General features: G+C 38.8%; 1 protein-coding gene across 2 annotated transcripts in view; it reads left to right on the forward strand.

Annotated features, from left to right (window-relative positions):
- The first annotated feature begins 11 nt into the window (after positions 1–11).
- The window catches only part of LOC123959709 (phosphatidylethanolamine-binding protein 4), a 53,167-nt gene continuing 35,898 nt past the window's right edge, over positions 12–17,280 (forward strand). For both annotated transcript variants that reach the window (XM_046033937.1, XM_046033935.1), the window contains exons 1-3: positions 12–155; positions 1,185–1,288; positions 1,438–1,570. In XM_046033937.1, coding sequence (XP_045889893.1) covers positions 27–155; positions 1,185–1,288; positions 1,438–1,570 — 366 coding nt within the window. In that variant the 5' untranslated portion in view covers positions 12–26. The remainder of the gene's footprint in view (positions 156–1,184; positions 1,289–1,437; positions 1,571–17,280) is intronic.

The following is a 17,280-nucleotide window of genomic DNA, read 5'->3' on the forward strand; positions in this document are numbered from 1 at the left end:
CGCGCCAGTCTTTTTTTAAATGTCATATGAAACTTTTGCAGCCTCATAGGTCAGTAGGATCCTGCCCTGCGCAGAGGCAGCAGCGACATCTGCGCCTGAACCAGAAGGACAAGAAACCTGCAGCAAAACACAAGTGGACAACTTCCCGAGAGATGGTAATGTGAATCGCAGATGAATGTAGTGCGATTTAACGTCTGTCCTCTGTCTCAACGGACAGTTAAGCACTTTACCGTCCGTGTTGACCTCTACGGTGTTGACACGTAGCCTAAAGCGTGATGCACTGCATAACGTTACATGTAAACAATTAGCTAAAACAAATGTAGGCTAACTTGGAGCTAATAATTTACTGCAAATCAAATTACCTCTAGAATGTTCTTCAGGAAGAATATGTAATTGTTTAATATAACTATCGCTAAGTTCAGGAAATAAATAACTGAAAGTACTAACAGGAAAGGGCGTCTCATCTCTCCTGTGGCAGTATAGCATATAGTCACAATACAGGGACGCATTAGCCGCAATTTCTTGCAGTGTGTCGCGTGACGCACATTTAAATATTGTGAAGGATTTAACAGTGACATTGAAATTATAATTGTGCTGCTGATGTGTCTGGGTAGTCCAACAGGTATGGGCAGGGTCAGGTGTCTAAATAGGCTCTGACTGACAGGTGGAATAGACTTGAGCTATTCTTCAATGGAAAATTCCTAAACTTTTCTGGTATCAGCCTCTGAAATCTTAAGGTGTCCTGCTTGTCTGTGCGTTATATGATACTATTCTTAGTATCATTAGGTCTTCTTTTGCTCTGGGAACTTCTTTATGGCATTTTAAACAATTTAGACATTTTATAGACTGAGCAATTAATCAACAAAGTATTGTCATAATTTATTGTAATTGTTAGTTGCAGGCCTGCATTAAAGCTGGAAATAGGTAGAACGTGGGTTACAGTTGCTTTCCACTATTGCCAAACACAATTTCTTTTTACTGTTCAGGAGCTATACTGCTACTGACAGATGAATGAAATATAACTGTTAATTATTAGAAATGAAAACTGTCAGCATGGACAGGCCTCCTTTGACCCTGACGTAACTGGCTTTTTCAGTCAGACTATATTGCTCTGAGTGACTTAAATAAATAAACTGAACAAAAACTAGAAAATAAGTGACTAACCGAATACTGCTGTTCTGCAGGCTGTGCCGGCACCGTTTCTGGTGTTATGTGCTTGTGTTTTGGGGTTTTACCATGTGGAAGCAACACCAGACACCCTGAGCTCTCTGGATTTGTCCTTCTGTCAGTAAGTTGCCCACAAAACTGTGATTCTAGTGTAGTTGCATACACAAAATGAACATGGCAAAGGCAAAAGAAACTGAATTGAAGCTTCATTTGCTCACTCAATGTTGCACTTGAGGAGTGAGTTTCATCTTTTATCTCTCTTCAATAAAGCGGCGGACTAGAGGTGATCTATCCAGAACTGCTCATTGATGAATGCCTCATTATTCCAAAGGACCTGAAACTCAGAGAAATGATCAGCACCGTTTGGAAAGCCCCCCAGATTTACTTCTCTGGAGCACACAAGGTAAGGTGTGTGTGTGTGTGTGTGTGTGTGTGTGTGTGTCAGTGTTTTTAAGTTGTTTGCGGGGTGGGTGTCAGAGCAATTAAAAATTTATAGTAGGCCTGTATTTACGTGTGCAGCGACTTTAATTCCACCACTGTGGGTTATTAAATAAGAGATATTACCCAGTTTTTATTTTTAAGTAGTAGTCTTAACTGTCACAGAAGACAAATATTTTGCATGTTCTAAACGGATATCCACTGGTTCATCGGCTCTTAATCCTACATACTGCAGATTTTAGTCCTCAGCCCTTTGTGTCTGCTTATCATCTCCTCCTCTCTTATTAAACAGAAGAGTAGTCTTCAGACAAAGCTGTTTGAGCTTTTTGTAGGCTTCTTGGGGCCTTTCTGACATGAGGCTGTATGCAAAACTTTGTGTTTGCGTGATCAGTGTTATTTGGCAAACATGTACATGCGTATTTTTAACACTAGAGTGCAGTGATGGATAAGATATGCAGCATCTCTACCTCAGCAGAACAGGCTTTAAGTTATTGTCACAAGAAACAAAAGGTTCACACCATATTGAAAAAGTCTAAGCATGAAATAACATTTCTGTAGTATTTTAAATGTCCGGCTCTTCTTTAGATTTGAGCTTCTGTGCCACCTTCTTTAAACTGATTACTGAAACTCTGTAGTAATCTTTGTCACCAGAGGGCGGTGCTAGCACATCATACTTGATGAGCAAGCGTGTTCAACCAAGTTAATGTCCAATATACAGTTCATACAATTCAGAATGTCAGATAACGTTCATTGTAAAGTAGATAATACTGTCAATGATGTTCTTATTTCACTCACTGATTTTGATGGGTAAATGCTTGAATCTCTGTGAAGCTGCTAACAAGAAATGTCCATCTACAGTTAGGTGTCATTACAGTTATTATATTAAAATGTCAGCAGACAGCACACAGAGCTGTGTGTGCTTTAGAGGACCAGTGTATGAACCAGTATTCTTTTGTGTTAACCCATGTTTGATAAAAAAAAAATTTTAAAACTCAAACAATGACCCTAGGACTAAAACAGATTACTAATGGTAATTCATTATCTGAAGGATTAGACTGTAATTGAAAGTAGCGCAGAAAAACTACAGTTTATTGTTTGAGTGTCTAAACATTTGCCATCAGAATGACATTTGCTCATGATAAAACAAAGGAAATGCTTCAAAGAAGAGAATGACATTGACATTACAGCCCTGAAATAACTTCTATACCACATAAACTGCAACTGAACTGAAGTTTGGAAAATGGGTTGATAGTATATGAAGTAGGGCTTAAATGATGTTTAGTATGTTCCTCTTAAAATACTTACTTTTGTCATGCAGGATATAAAATTATCACATAGAGTCATTGATGATGATCTGTGTAATATTCATTTATTTATATATGGATTTTTCAGAGGGTCATGTTTAGTATACTTTTATTGTTGAGCATCAAATTGAGAGGGACACAGTTCCCAATCCATAGAACCGCAGCTGAAGTTGACAATGAAATCACACCAGACGCACACCAAATCCTATATCTGTAAATTGAAAACTTAAATTGAAAGCCACCTCGATTTAGGAGGTAGTTTATGAATTCCAGAGCTAAGCAGTCTAGCTTGAACATGATCTATTGCCCTTCTCTCTCCCAAACTCCATTTGATCTATGGTCGTATTATCTATAATGCTGTCTTACATGATTCTCTTTTATTGCCAGAATCAGTGTCAGACAGCAAAACAGATTACATGTTGGACTGAATCAATACAAACTTTATTTACTGGGCGTTGAAATGTAATTCTCCATTTCTCCTGACAGTTAAAGTAAACACGCACTAAACACTGTGGTTGGTCTGCTAGTCCACCACGCTTTCTGTCACCACGCCATGCTGCCAGCGCTGCTGCTATTCTCTGCCACTCAGCCCTTGTACCCAGTAGTAGGAATACAGAATAGTGGCCGCTCATGCTCAAATCCACCCACTATACCACCCACTTCATTACTGGGACGGGATGCAAGCTTGCTGAGTAATTGTAATGGAGCGCAATGGGCAGTAGTCCCATAAACCCGCCTCTAAATAGGTTCTCATAACCAAAAAACAAAAGCAAAGGGCCACAGAAACTGCATATTTCTGTTTTCAAACTTCAGAGTAACGATTCACCACTTGAACTATGTGTGTTTAATGAAGAATTTTTAGAAATCCTAATTACACTCCTTAAAGCCTTAAGAGCGTCTACAGTTTGAAGCAAGTGGGATGTGTATTGACTAATGAAACTAAACTAAAACAACATGACTTGGTTACAGTTAGTCTCATAAATAAAGTTAGTAATCAAGATCAGAAATTAAACAGATCTAACCATATTTTTGGAATAAGTTCAAAGTACTGGTTGATGATGGTGGCCATCAAAAGTTTTAAATGTACTTTCCATCAAGTTTTCTGAATAAATTAACCTCCAATTTAACTACTACAACTCTACAAAGAAAAACAGAAGAAAATGAAACTTTCGTCTCCTGTTGAAGGTATAAAATGCTGTACCATGATTGTAAGAAACTTCAGGATAGAGCTGGTGTTTAAAGGGGAATGCTTAATATATAAGTCTCCATTAGAATTTAGTTACGCTAAATGTTAAACACCAGTAAATTCTCTGAAACACTAATAAATGAGTATACCCAAGCAGAGCTACAAATGATCGCTTTTCTTCACTATAGTTGTAATATTCAAGATTATATAGCACAGCAATCTCATGATTAGTGTCTTTCTGGAAATTAAGGTCAAACCTGTGTCATGCTCCAGTCTCATACCCTGATGCATTCTCTTAGTAGGAACCAGAAGTATCTGTAAACTTCAGTGTAGTCAAGTATAATTGTTAAAACAATTGCAGTGACAAGCAGAAGACACCCTAATATGCTAATTCATATGTCATATTTGACATATACACTGTAGGAATGACCCTTGACACAGCTAGATAATAATGATACCAATTAGTATTTGACCTCTGGGAGTGAGACTTAGATTAGAAAAGTAGGTTTCACCCTTGTAAATGACACGCTCAGCGGGTATAACGTGAGAGCCAATGCACTGCTGTCATTACATTGTTCCTGACTTTCCAAACTAACTCTTTGTTTATATTTATTTTAAATCCACACTGACACCTTGCTGTCTAAAGTGTCTTTGAAGACACTGTTGAATCATAGTAGTGAAGAAAATGCTTTTTTGTACATTAGACTGCAACAACCTTAGCGTTGACTGTTAATTATTTAATAAATATGCAGATTAACCAGGACTGCTGGAAGGAGTTTCAAAATGTTGAAAGGATGTAGCGACCCCTTGTCCTGTTTAAAATCTAGAGTCAAGATTATGTCTTAAAATGTCAAATTGCTTTTAGGAATTATTTTTTTCCCACAGAAAGGAAGAGCTAAGTGAGTTTTTTTTTTAGGCTCTTTGGAAAACCAGCAAACTTGGCTGAAGGACAGAAAACCTGTCAAATGAAGCTTTGCCTGCAGAAAAGAATAAAATAATAGTAACATTAAAGAGACAAAAATAACCACATATATCTGAACTAGAGATGATTAAAATGCTCCATATATATTTGGCTACATGGCAGTTCATCCAGGTGTGCTTCTGGCACAACCTAAGATTGCTTAAGTGATTTTCCACCTTCTTAAACAAATGTATTTAATTCAGCTTTCAATGTTTACAGCCTGATTACATACATCTAATTACAACATTTTTTAACAAATGCTTAATAATGCATATAGTGTAACTAGGGTATACAGTTGTTTTGAGATACTATATATATTTATCACTAATGCTGGCATTTCTCCTGGATACATTTCCCTGGACTTAGTGCAACATTTAACCAAGTTAAGCCACCTCAATAAAAAGTGATGCCTCTCTTGTTTTCTAAATAAACTAACTAAATCACTTATTCCTTTTAGAGGACAAGGGCATCCATGAGAGCATTCTTATTGTATGTTTGATTTCTCAGCTGAAATCACTGACACATTATTTCTTTAAAATAATTATGGATTTATTTTGACTCAAGCATGGTCATCTATCCTCGATGTGGTTGGTGTAAACAACACAGGCCACAGTAGCTATCTTTACCTCGTAGTTACTCCAAAAGTGGCGACAGTTTTGGAGTTGTTGTGTTCTTTTTTTTTCAGTAAGGACCATAGCCACAGGGCACATTCTTAGACATGGGGATTTCAAAGCCTTGTTTTTGGGTAGACATTTCTTGCATCTGGTGGATGGAATGAGGGTTTAAACCATTACTGCGATTAGAGCTGCCTCACTATGATCTCTTGAGCTTGCTTACTGCTGCTAATAGCTGTTTCCTCTCTATTTCCCTCTATCTTTTTCTTTTTCGCTTTCTCTCTCTCTGTGAATGATTTTTATGCTTTGCTAAAACATGTGGGGGCGTTGAGAGAGGATTTAAATGCAACGATCCCCCTCCTCTTTTTTTTTTTTGGGTGAATCTCAGCGTTCTTTTCTGCAAGCCTCTGATGACGACAGGGCAGCTTTAAGCCTGGCAGTGCCCACGGCAGGCTGCCGTCTCAGCGCTGCCCACTCTCCTCTGTGTTGGCATGCTGGAGAAAGCGAGGGTGGGGTTCCTCTTTAGCAGACCCTGTCATTCCTAGGAAAGCCTACATGTCCACCCATGCAGGATTCCTGATAGGTCTTCATGATGGGGATGTGAGAGCGCAAAGATAGGGATTTTGTTTTCAGTAGGCGATGGCCTTCATTCAGCAAAGAGTCAAGGATGTATATTTGGATAAGGAGACAAGGCACTTCCTTGATCCTTCACATGACAGTGAGGGTCAACAAGTGAAACATGTTCTGTAATATCCATCTAATTGCATATTCAGTGTCATCAGGTGGGTGTTTTCGGCTCTGCTGGATTAAATCAGCGTGTTTGGCTGAGATTCAGGGAGTTTATTTCCTTAGCTAATGTTCCCCTTTGTCATTGTAACACCCTGTTAAGCTGACCCCTGTCCCGCTCCATTCAGTCATTGCCCATTACTACACAACATATATGATTCATGCAAGCTTCTGAAGAGGAAAGAATTACAACCTTCTGCTACTCGGAGCACTGGATTGATTATGCATATTCAGTAGAATGAAGGGAGGCAATCAACCTCTTAAGCCACATTTCCACACAGAAGAAGAATAATTTGCATGTCTGTGGCATGCAGACCAATACAGGTGTAAGTAGAGACTCCAAGATTTCAGTTTTGCCCTAAGTTGGCAGAACAGAGGGCACCAATGTGCCATTGTGTCTCATGCATAAGTGAGATTGCACCAGACAATTTATATCTCATAACCAGATATTCTTTTTCTCTCCCTCTTTTTTCCTGCTTTCTTTTCTCCTCCACTCACGCATGCATTGCCTTGTATACTGACAGTCTATTTGATTTTTTTGAAGCTACCCTTTTGTACCCTGTTGTCGCAGTAGCATGCTATTACTTCACCTTACATTTGATCTAAGAGCGTAGGCAGCAATACTTACTAAACTCCGTGGCTGTGAGTAAAATATCAGTTACCATGAAAATGTATTGTATTATCAATGGGAGGATAAGAACAGATTAAGGAAGCTCTGGGATGCTCTTACAGATGACAATGGTCAGGTTTCTATGCAAGCAGTGGTATTGGAGAAAATTATTTTCACCGTTTCACAAAAGACACGAGGAAAGGAGGTGGTTCAACATGTAAAGCCGACTCAACTTGATATGTTTAAGATGAGGTGTTTTGCTTCAATACATAGGAGCTTTTTTAGTATCGATAGAGAGGTCAACTTTTTTTTACACATCAATCTACAGAGCAATAACAATGTACCCATCGGTTGTTGAAAGGAAAGTTAATTTCCACATGTTGGAATCATGTGCAAATTTCCTACATGAGAGTACACATGATAATTATGAAATTCATTAATTAGTTTCAAACAAGCTTCAGCGCAGAGGCACTAGCAAAGCTTAGAGAAGGAGCAGGTCTTTAATAAAAATACCACCTGAACCTGTGCTCCTGATTATTATTCAGTATTCACACAGAAATTCTATCTTGTCAGTTCATATACATTGACGGCAAGATCTGTTCAAACAGAGATTCATAATCTGCATGGGAAGTGCATCTGCTGCTGTGGATACTTAGACAAACATACAAGATTAAATTTCTATTTATATGAGCCACAGAAGTCTAACATTTACCAGGGAGTCATTGTACGATCTGGAGACGACTCGGCCTCTCTTTGGCACAGTAAGAAACTTGAACATTTTATTAATGTGATCTGTCCAGCTGGGAGACGTCTGCAGCCTCATGATCCCAAAAATATCACCTTGAAAAAACTCCTGAGCTGCTCTGTGCCGTTTTCATTTTGTCTTCTTACCTTGTGCGTTGTATCTATTATTGTAGAAATCTCTGGGTCACCCAGGTGCTTTCTTTTTTAACGCTTTCCATCCTCTGGGAGGAGATTCAGAATTGAACTTGTAATGTAAACTTTCATTTGAATTCTTAGTTGTATAATAATTTACCTTAAATAAAAAGATTTTTAAGATTGAGCCTCTTCAGGACTTAACAGACAGCATTACTGTGGTGCTTACCGGTGTATTTGAAACTGAGGTAATTGACTTTTATTTCTTTGACAGCCTCTTTTCTTTAAGAAGTAAGTAATCACAAAGTTAAAAGTGATCATGTGAAGTTTACTTAAGACCCAGATGCTTGGCTTAGTGGCATTTTGCCCAAAATGTTTTGTGCTTCTAATTTGTGGTCCGGCACAGGGTTTAGTTACAGTTGTGTCCCAATCCTCTGATTCACCTTCTTTAGGAACAGCTTCAGGGCTGCTCACAATGCTTAACTCTCCATAATGCCATCCCCTTCATCTCTCCAGTGGTCTTATTGTCTTAACTCTGGATGGAGAGACGGTGTTAAGAAAAACAGGTTAATACACGTTTGGCACAGTGAAAGTAAAGTATCTTTTCAAAGATGCACTCTATTCAAGTTTTTCTTTGGAGAATATTTTTCATCGGATGTTTCCTGTTTCTCTCAACCAGTTTAGTTACGTTGCCGGTCTGTTTTTTTTTACTGTTTTTTAAGATATATTGCCAGTGAGTCATTTTCCTTTTGACATTAAAAGCTTGCCACTAATGGTAGCCGCGATCAGGTCCATTGATGCGTTGATTGATTTGAGAACAGGGGATGATAAAACTGCCTTCCTTGTCATTTTCCTGATCCTGCAGTTTGGAAGCAGAGAAAATGTTATGCAAATGATTTGTTAATCCCTTTACATTATTTGTTCCATTTCTCCCTTTCGTTTTCACACTCAATTTCTAGCACAGCGAGCTGACAGGCGGACACCCTCAGATTTCTAATTCTTAAGATAGAAAAAAAAAAGTCAGCCATCCATTTTGTATTTAGAATATACTTGCTTCAATTAATTAATTTGACATGAATGATTTACTTCAAAATGCACAAGCCCTTCCAAGTACTTAACTTTAGAGACCTTCAACTTTAACCTCTTTCTCCTCTTCTGTGCATATGAGTCTTGAGTCTAAGCTGAGAGAGCACTGCTACATGTGACCAATGTTTTTTTCCCCCTTTAGTATTGTTGTCCCAGAGGTTGGGTTTAAAGATAATAAGAAAGAGGTGGGATGGTCTTAGATTCAAGAAGCTTAAAATGCAAAATCTCAAATAAGCCCAATTTTCCCTAGCCAATCGCGTTGCATTTTGGTGGGTTTGTGTTGATCGTCTCAACTGACTCACATACCGCCCCTCCCCAAATAAAAACACTACAGATTTACGTGGCTTTTCAAAAAATGTATCTAGACATTTATCCAGCTTAATCTTCTTAACATATTAAAGTGATTTGCTTTACCCTGAAGTGGCTGAAGCTGCGAGCTCACCGCCCCTCATGGCACTAAGACCTGAGAGGCATTGTGGACATCTTTCCGCTCTTGAAAAAGAGAAAGGTGGGCAGAAGTCAACCGGCTACTCAGCTGTGGAGCTGTGGCTGTCCCCGCTGTGCGTCCATTTTATTTTTTTTCGTTCTGTTATTAGTCCAACTGTTGCACTCAGTCAGTGTTCTTAGGCACATGGCTCTGCCAGAACTGCCCACACTGTGGTGTGGAGGTTTGGAGCTCTCAGCTTTTGAGCTGAACTGAAAGAGCTCTCTCGCAGAGTAGGTGTTGGCAGGATGCTTTGTTTCTTTCTGTGAATGTCATGAGAGGTATGGATAATGAGAAAACTGAAGCACTGTGATGGCATGATTTATCCTGGTGCCAACTATATGCCTGACTGCAGATCTGGGCATTTTCAGATAAACGATGTGCTTAACCTTTTCTTCTGACGCGACACAAATCTGAGAATCAGTAGTGACAGTTGCAATGTGTTTTTCTTTAAAACGCCACTTTACAGACCGGGCAGCTAAAAGGTCTTGGTCAAACTCAAGTGCTGCTAATGTCCTCATTTGGCATAATGCTCTATGGATGTGCTTTAGGGCATTCGTTTTGCCAGATTGCATCAGTAGAACTGTAAGTTTAAACTTGAAGACATTCATTGTAGCTGAAGTCTGAGTCAGTTTATTGTCTTTGTGGTATTTAGCTTAATGTCTGTTAAATCAGACATGATGGGGTCAAAATAAATGTGGCTGTGCTACAACATAATTCATTTTATTTGGATAGGAGTTTAAAAAGCTTCCTGAAATATAAAGGCATTTCATTACTCTACTAAATGTAATTAAACTTACTCTGTAAATTAGTTTTCTTTCATGGATAAATGTGTAATTTTGTCTTCGTTTTTGGTGAAGGGCTGCTACATTAGCTACCAAATTAAGACTGCAATCATTCTGCCTAGCCAAAGCAAAAGCATTGTACCACTTCTGTGATAAGGACATCACTGCTGACCACTAAACCTTTAAACGTCTGTTCTCTTTGGAGAACATTTCAGCCTGCAATCTTGCTTTGTTTGTTTTTTTCCTGTTGTAACATGATGCATGTGCTCAGTAGCATACTCGCCACCTAGCTGTTCATAGCAGGTTTTCTCACTTTTTCACAATGTTTGGCTCGATTGCTGCTGAAATATCTTTTACATGTTGAGAGGAGGCATCTACCTTAGTTTACTATGGCTCCTACTTAATGGCTAGCCAGTATCCAGAATAACTAGATGGAACTTGCAATGACAAGCATGTATTGCTGCACCAGACGAAGATCAAAAATGGCATTGTAGAGCAACAGATTCCACTATTATGGCTATGAACTGTCATATTTAATACGTAGTACACATATACATTCAGAAAATATAAGAAAATAGTTGAAAATGTCAATTTCCTTACACTGCTTGTTTTGTCTGACCAATAATCCAAAACCCAAAATTATTCAGATCACTATAACATGACATTAAAAGAGTCAGGGCATCCTCATAATTGAGAAGTTGAAGCTGAGAAGCTGAGAAAGTTTATTTTTCTTTCAAAAAATTTGTTGCAATTGTACAATTATGTTTTTTTTATTTCATTCATGTACTGCAGTCCATCCCAGACTGTTTCAAAAGTAGATACATTAAAACAGTGGTGATTAAACAATGGTAGTTGTTTTACTGTGAAATAATTAAACTAAATGAAACATAATAACATGTGTTTCATTTTAAATGTTTTCTCTCTGCACAGAAGAGTTTTAGTCCACCACTTGTGCATCACTGTTTGTTATTATCGGTATAATGTACCAAACCTTCAAAGAAAATTAGACAATTTCCTCTGCATAGCGAAGTTTGCATAACATACAAATATAATTTGCAGTATACATATATATACAAATATATACTTTGATATGTATGTTCATGCCAGATATTTTTGTATATGCATGTAAACAACCGGCTAACAAGAGTTGATTCTCAGTGATGACTTCCTCATTCAGAGAACATCACATCACCTCACTGTCCTATATGTGCTGCACCAGAATGAATTAACTATTATGTGTTTCAGTAAATGTGTCCACTTATATTAGGACCCCTCATGAAATAAACTGTGGTGTTCTGCTTTATCCCTTCAAATTGGCTGGTACAGTACTTGACCTCTCGTACTTGGACTAAATGTCTGACAACTGTAAAAATCACACACTGAGGCTGTCCATACAAAATGTTGAATGTAGCACAGCCCCACACAGACGAGCACTTCAAACAAACTATGAGTGGTTGCTTCTCTTCATATCACAGAGAATAGGAGAAATTGATTGGAACTGGGAGGCTTACGACTAGATTTTTCTCAACCATAATATATTTTTTCTTTAAAACTGCAGCTTAAATTTAGATTTTTTTTTCTGGCTTTGTTTTTATTTCTTTGTCCAAATCCTATCGAGTGGTGCTTCAGGTTTTTCCTTGAGTAAAAACTTGATATTGTTGTGGGGAGGGAGAAAGGACTTTTTTCATGTGTGCAGGAATGTAGATTTCTTCCCCCCGTGAAATCCTAATTGTGCCTTGGAGGGCTGGTAGGGTATCTCTGCTCGGCTCAGCTCAACAGGATTTGTGTCTGTGTATGTTAGAGTATGTCTCTTAGCTTGAATGCGGATATAACCCTTTCATTGCACAAGCTGCTGATTTTTCATTTTTGCCGATAGGCTGATCCTGTGCATCCGTAGCTTTTTGTGGAAGACATTGTGAAAGTTTTTGTTTAGGAAGCTTCCATATTTTTTTTTTTTGCCTTAAAAATTTGATATTTGTTAAGAGTTAATGCAGATAACAAGTGGAGCTCTTTCTGTGGATCAACCGTATCTGAAAATGAAGCTCCTGGGAGCAGGTCTTGTCAATAGTGTATGGTCAGATTGAGAATTTATCTCCGGTCAAAACTACTTCTGTCCCGTTTGCTTCTTGAATTATTGCTGTGCATTTATCTATGCAAATCCAGGATAAGATCCTATCTGCCTGCAGCGACATATCCCCTTGGATTTGGTCTATGTGAGTTAGGCAGGTTATGGTTGACAGTAAGGAATTGCAACAACATATATGCGAAGATTATTGCTGTAGTCATTAATTGTTGCTTGAAAGGGGATTAGGATTACCAGTCCTATAGAACACTCTAACACCTGTCCTTCCTCATATCTAACAATGTGACTTCAGTTTTCCTTATTTCAGTATCAGTTCAAGTTGGCAAAATAAAAAAGGCTGATTTATTCAAATGAATCATCAACGCTGGAAATGATTCAATATGTGCCACATTCAGATGGGTGATATATTATTCCCTTGGGGAGAGGCAAAGATGGAGCTGTGGAGCTGTTTTATTTGTGCTGTCTTTATCAGTGTGTCAGGCAGAGAGGCTGAGCTTGTTCTCTATGAATGGACGAGCCCTTGAACCATAAACCTGTACCTCCTCTGATAACAGTTTTTGCATTGTGATATAAGTGCCATTCTCTGTGATGTCCTCTCTGACAGCGCTAAATATATCAACATACACAAAATGATCTGTCAGACGAATTATTTTATTTCAACCAGTTCTCCAAAACTAAGGATTTTCAGTGCTGCATGTGCAGTGTGTGCTTTGAAGACATATTGTGGATTTCGTTAAGGATTCAAAGCAAAGCACAGTATTGCTGTTGCATTCCACCAAGCTTTGCTATTCATGCTCCTAATGTTTTGCCTGTAGGTAAACAATTTTACTGTACTTTTTTGTCTTCCTTCTGCTCGTTCAATGCTATTTCTGCTGCTGCGACCTTAGACTGCTCTGACGTCTGAGATTGCCACATCTTCTAAGGTGATAAGAGCGCTCCCTGAATTACTCAGAGCCCGTGTGATGACATGGCCCTGATTGTCAGACGGGTGGGCTGGTGACACTGGAACACAGACGGTGCTTGTCTGTTTGAAATATTCTGTTTCAAGCTTCCAAGCCCTGGGCAGTCCTCTCTCCCAGTCTCCCAACACCCAGCGTCGCCCACTGAAACAAGACTCTTCCATACTGGAAAATCTGGCCCTGTCAACTGGCAGTCTTGATTAGGTTCAGCCCACACGCCAGGCACCCCCCACCACCACTTCTACCCCTTAATAGGCACTAGAGTTTGCCACCCCATGTAGATGCCTTTTGGTCGCCATCCATGGATGGCGTCAATAGCATCTTCCTACACAACAGTGACTGAACGGAGGGCACAAGAAAATGTGGGAATAATTTACACTTTCCCACTGTACTACCATCAGAAACCATAATTAATCATGATAGAAAAAATGTGGAAGCCATCTTGGCTGGTGAAACACACAGTGCCTGTGAACAGGCCTGACACCTTTAACAGTTCTGATGGCCAAATAGGAATGGGTGTCAGAGTGCTTACAACTAAGCTCCCTTCATGGCAGCACATATCCCATCATCTTCAGAATTGTGTCTGCTGCATTTTGATTGTTCTCTAGAAAGTGTAACTGTCGCAAGCCTTTTCTATATTTCATTTAAATAAAGGGCAATTATAGATGGTCTTGAGTCATGTGGCAGTAAGTGTCAAAATAGGCAATTATTCTCCTATTAAAATAAACAATCATTTTTTCTCAAGTTTTCACTCTTCTCATTCCAAATAACAAAAAAATCGGTTTCCATAATAACAATGTAGCTGCCAAAGTAAAATGTGATGACCCAGAGAAAGTAAAATCTTACAACACATGTTAAATATGAGCTTTAGGTTTTTACAGCTTTGAAATCTTGTGTGATGTGCTTTGTAAACTTGCTGTTTTCAGTTGCACATGCAGTGCAATAACCCAACACATCCACTTATCCCAATGGATCTTTATTATTTTCCTCATTTTTTCCCCAAATTCCCCTTAGTACTTTTAGAATCAAAATAGTTGATTTTAGATTCCCAAATCTTGGTGAAGTAATTAGAATGTGCTCGCCATTAACTTTTATAGGCTGCACTTGGTGGTAAAATAGCAGATCTATGTTTTTCCGTGTGTGACACGTTTGACAGGCTAATTATGGATATGAGTCCAGTGCTGTAATTTGCCCTGTTTGACTGTGTTGTGTTCTCAGCAGCCAAACTACATGACAAAAATATTTCCTTCTTGCCTCATTTAGCACGGGCTGGATCTGAGGCTCATATCCCAGCGCCTGGCTGTATGTTACTTCAGAGTACCTGTTAGTGGTAGTTACTGCGTTTGAGCATGTGCATTTGCAGAAATGCTTTCATGGCAGTGAGTAGGTGTATGTGTGTAAAGCCACCACTAGAAAGTGTTGAAAGCCTCAGCTAGCAAGATCGCATCCAGGGTGACTAATAAGCTTAACATGAGCACGGCTGTGTTCGCAAGCATGGTGCGGTGAAAGAAGTCTTCAATGTTGAGAGAAATGCAGAAATGGTTCCCAAGGCTGCTACTAATTCCTTCACCCCCCTCAAGCTTCAATCAGACTGTGAACCATCTTACTGTTAGCTATGGCTTCGTAGCAATTCCAAACTGCACCACGAAAGTACAACGCTTCACACTTCAGGACAGACTGCAGTCAGACATGGCTAGAGTTTATCAGAGAGCTGTTTGCTTGTGATTTTAGAGGCCAAAATGAATGGATTTTTGAAGAATTTGGTAGTGAAGTGGTCATTTAGATTGACTTTGCAGAATCTATAGGCTATAAATAATATTGCCTAGTCTCGTCTTAGCTTCCTTGTTGTGTAATTTTTTTTCCTGAAATGTAGTGTTGTAATGCATGTTTTTATTTTCAAACATAAAAATTGTGAAGTGATTATGTAATTATGTAAAATTGTGTTTCATATTCCACAGTGATTCCCCTTGAACCGTTGCCTCCTCATAACGTAGCTCACTCCTCTGTTTGGCTACCTAGTGTGGAGCTAGTAGCTGTGTTGTCTTTAGGCCTAGACTTTGCGTTTCTATCCACATGTGGCTCCTCAAAGTGTGGATTTATAAGCCACTTCACACTCCACTCCTGTGTGGGAGGGAGGCTGAGTTAAAAATAGGCAGGTTTGGAGGTAGTGAGCAGCCCGCACCGTGAGGCGCTTAAGAACACTGAGGAGTATTAAAATTTTTTGCATATCTGTTTTGCATCATTTATGTTAATATAATATAATAACTGCATTATCTGCCCAATTACCTCTAAATATCAAGTGGTTTCAATTACATAAGACCACCTTTAGTGCATGTGTTTGTGTGTAACTATGTAGTGTGTGTCCAAAATAATTACATTTATTTAATATGCCATCTTAAAGGGGGCTTTCCAGTGATTTACTGCCTTTTATAATGTTGGGGGACTAAAAAATCTCAAAATCGAATCAGAGGATGCTGAGATATCTTGAGGTTTGACTGCATCACAGTTTGCGAAATTATTACTTAATAAAAATGATGGTTACTTTGCTATGAAACCGCGATTCACCTTTGTCCCGAACTGTGTGGGGGGGATCCTTCCAGATCATGGATTATCTACGATCCTGATGGCAAGGTAAAGCGTTGGAGATATTAAACACATAGCGTATACTTGAACTGGCGGCTAAAAGGCGGTTAATATACGTTATGCTGCTGACCTTGTCCACAGCAGTACATTACTTAGCTTCCTTGCCAGTACAGCTCTCTGCTTCTCCAAATTGGGGACTGACCGCTATCTACTGCAGGTAATACACAGACTATGGATAAGTACCTCATGCATCCCAACTTCAAAAATCCCAAATTATTAAGATATACCCATGTGTGCTTTGGTGGGAAACACTGAATGTAAATATATTGTGTTTTATTATTCTTTTATCTTTTCATATGTAATTATCAATTTTAGATTTTATATGTATGATTCTTGACCTGCTGTACTTGCTCTATCTTTATCTTTGTTATATTTTTCTACCTATGGTCCACATTAAGCACCAAAACACCAAAGCAAATTCCTTGCATGTGTAAAACTACTTGGCAATAAAGCTGATTCTGATTCTGATTTTAGTCAGTACACATGGATGTTGTACTAGTTGTGCATGAGTAGATATTACAGGGAATGTTTACATGCAAGCATTTGATTGGATGAAATGTTGCTTTGCACCACAGACAACACTCTTTGGCAGTCAATGTAAACGCTGCATCTGTTTTATATGTATTAAAGCTGATATCATATCATCAAGAGGGCATTGTGGATCGAAACAGCCTCGATTAATGTCTCTTGTACAAGTTGTGCAAGAGAAGATATTGTAGGGAACACAAATAAAATATGTTATCTGTATATATAAACAAACTTCTCACAATGTAATTCAATAACATCTTTCCCTTAATTTGATCGTAAAAGCCCACATGTTTCAAAACATGCCCCTTATGGCTGCCTATGAAGGAGGTTTTTATAATGCTGCTTGCAGTGAGAAACAATAAAGTTTCAAAGCTTCTGCAGATGAGAGGTGTGTGGGGGGGGGGCTGTTATTAATGACAACGAGGACCTTCTCACCTATAAGGTTGGTGACCTCTAGGTGAGTGCCACAGCCACAGATCTCCATCTCATCTTTGGGTATACGGCCCTCCAACTTTCAGTCCAGATTCAATTACTGCTGCCTGGCTGACCCTTGACCTCCCCTCTACCAGGATGAACCTCCTCTTCTAACCCCGACAGTGGTACCACTGTTAACCTTCCCATCACTCGCTCTTCTACCCCTTTCGTTGCTGTCCTGTGTCAGAAATGAGATCTTATTACTTTGTCCATAGTATAAAAGTCTATACATCTTTGCTCTATGAATTCACTTGACTTAAATTATATATTTAGTTTAATAAAAAATGTGTTTTTAA

This window comes from Micropterus dolomieu, linkage group LG21 (assembly GCF_021292245.1).
Source record: "Micropterus dolomieu isolate WLL.071019.BEF.003 ecotype Adirondacks linkage group LG21, ASM2129224v1, whole genome shotgun sequence".
NCBI classification, from domain to species: Eukaryota; Metazoa; Chordata; class Actinopteri; order Centrarchiformes; family Centrarchidae; genus Micropterus; species Micropterus dolomieu.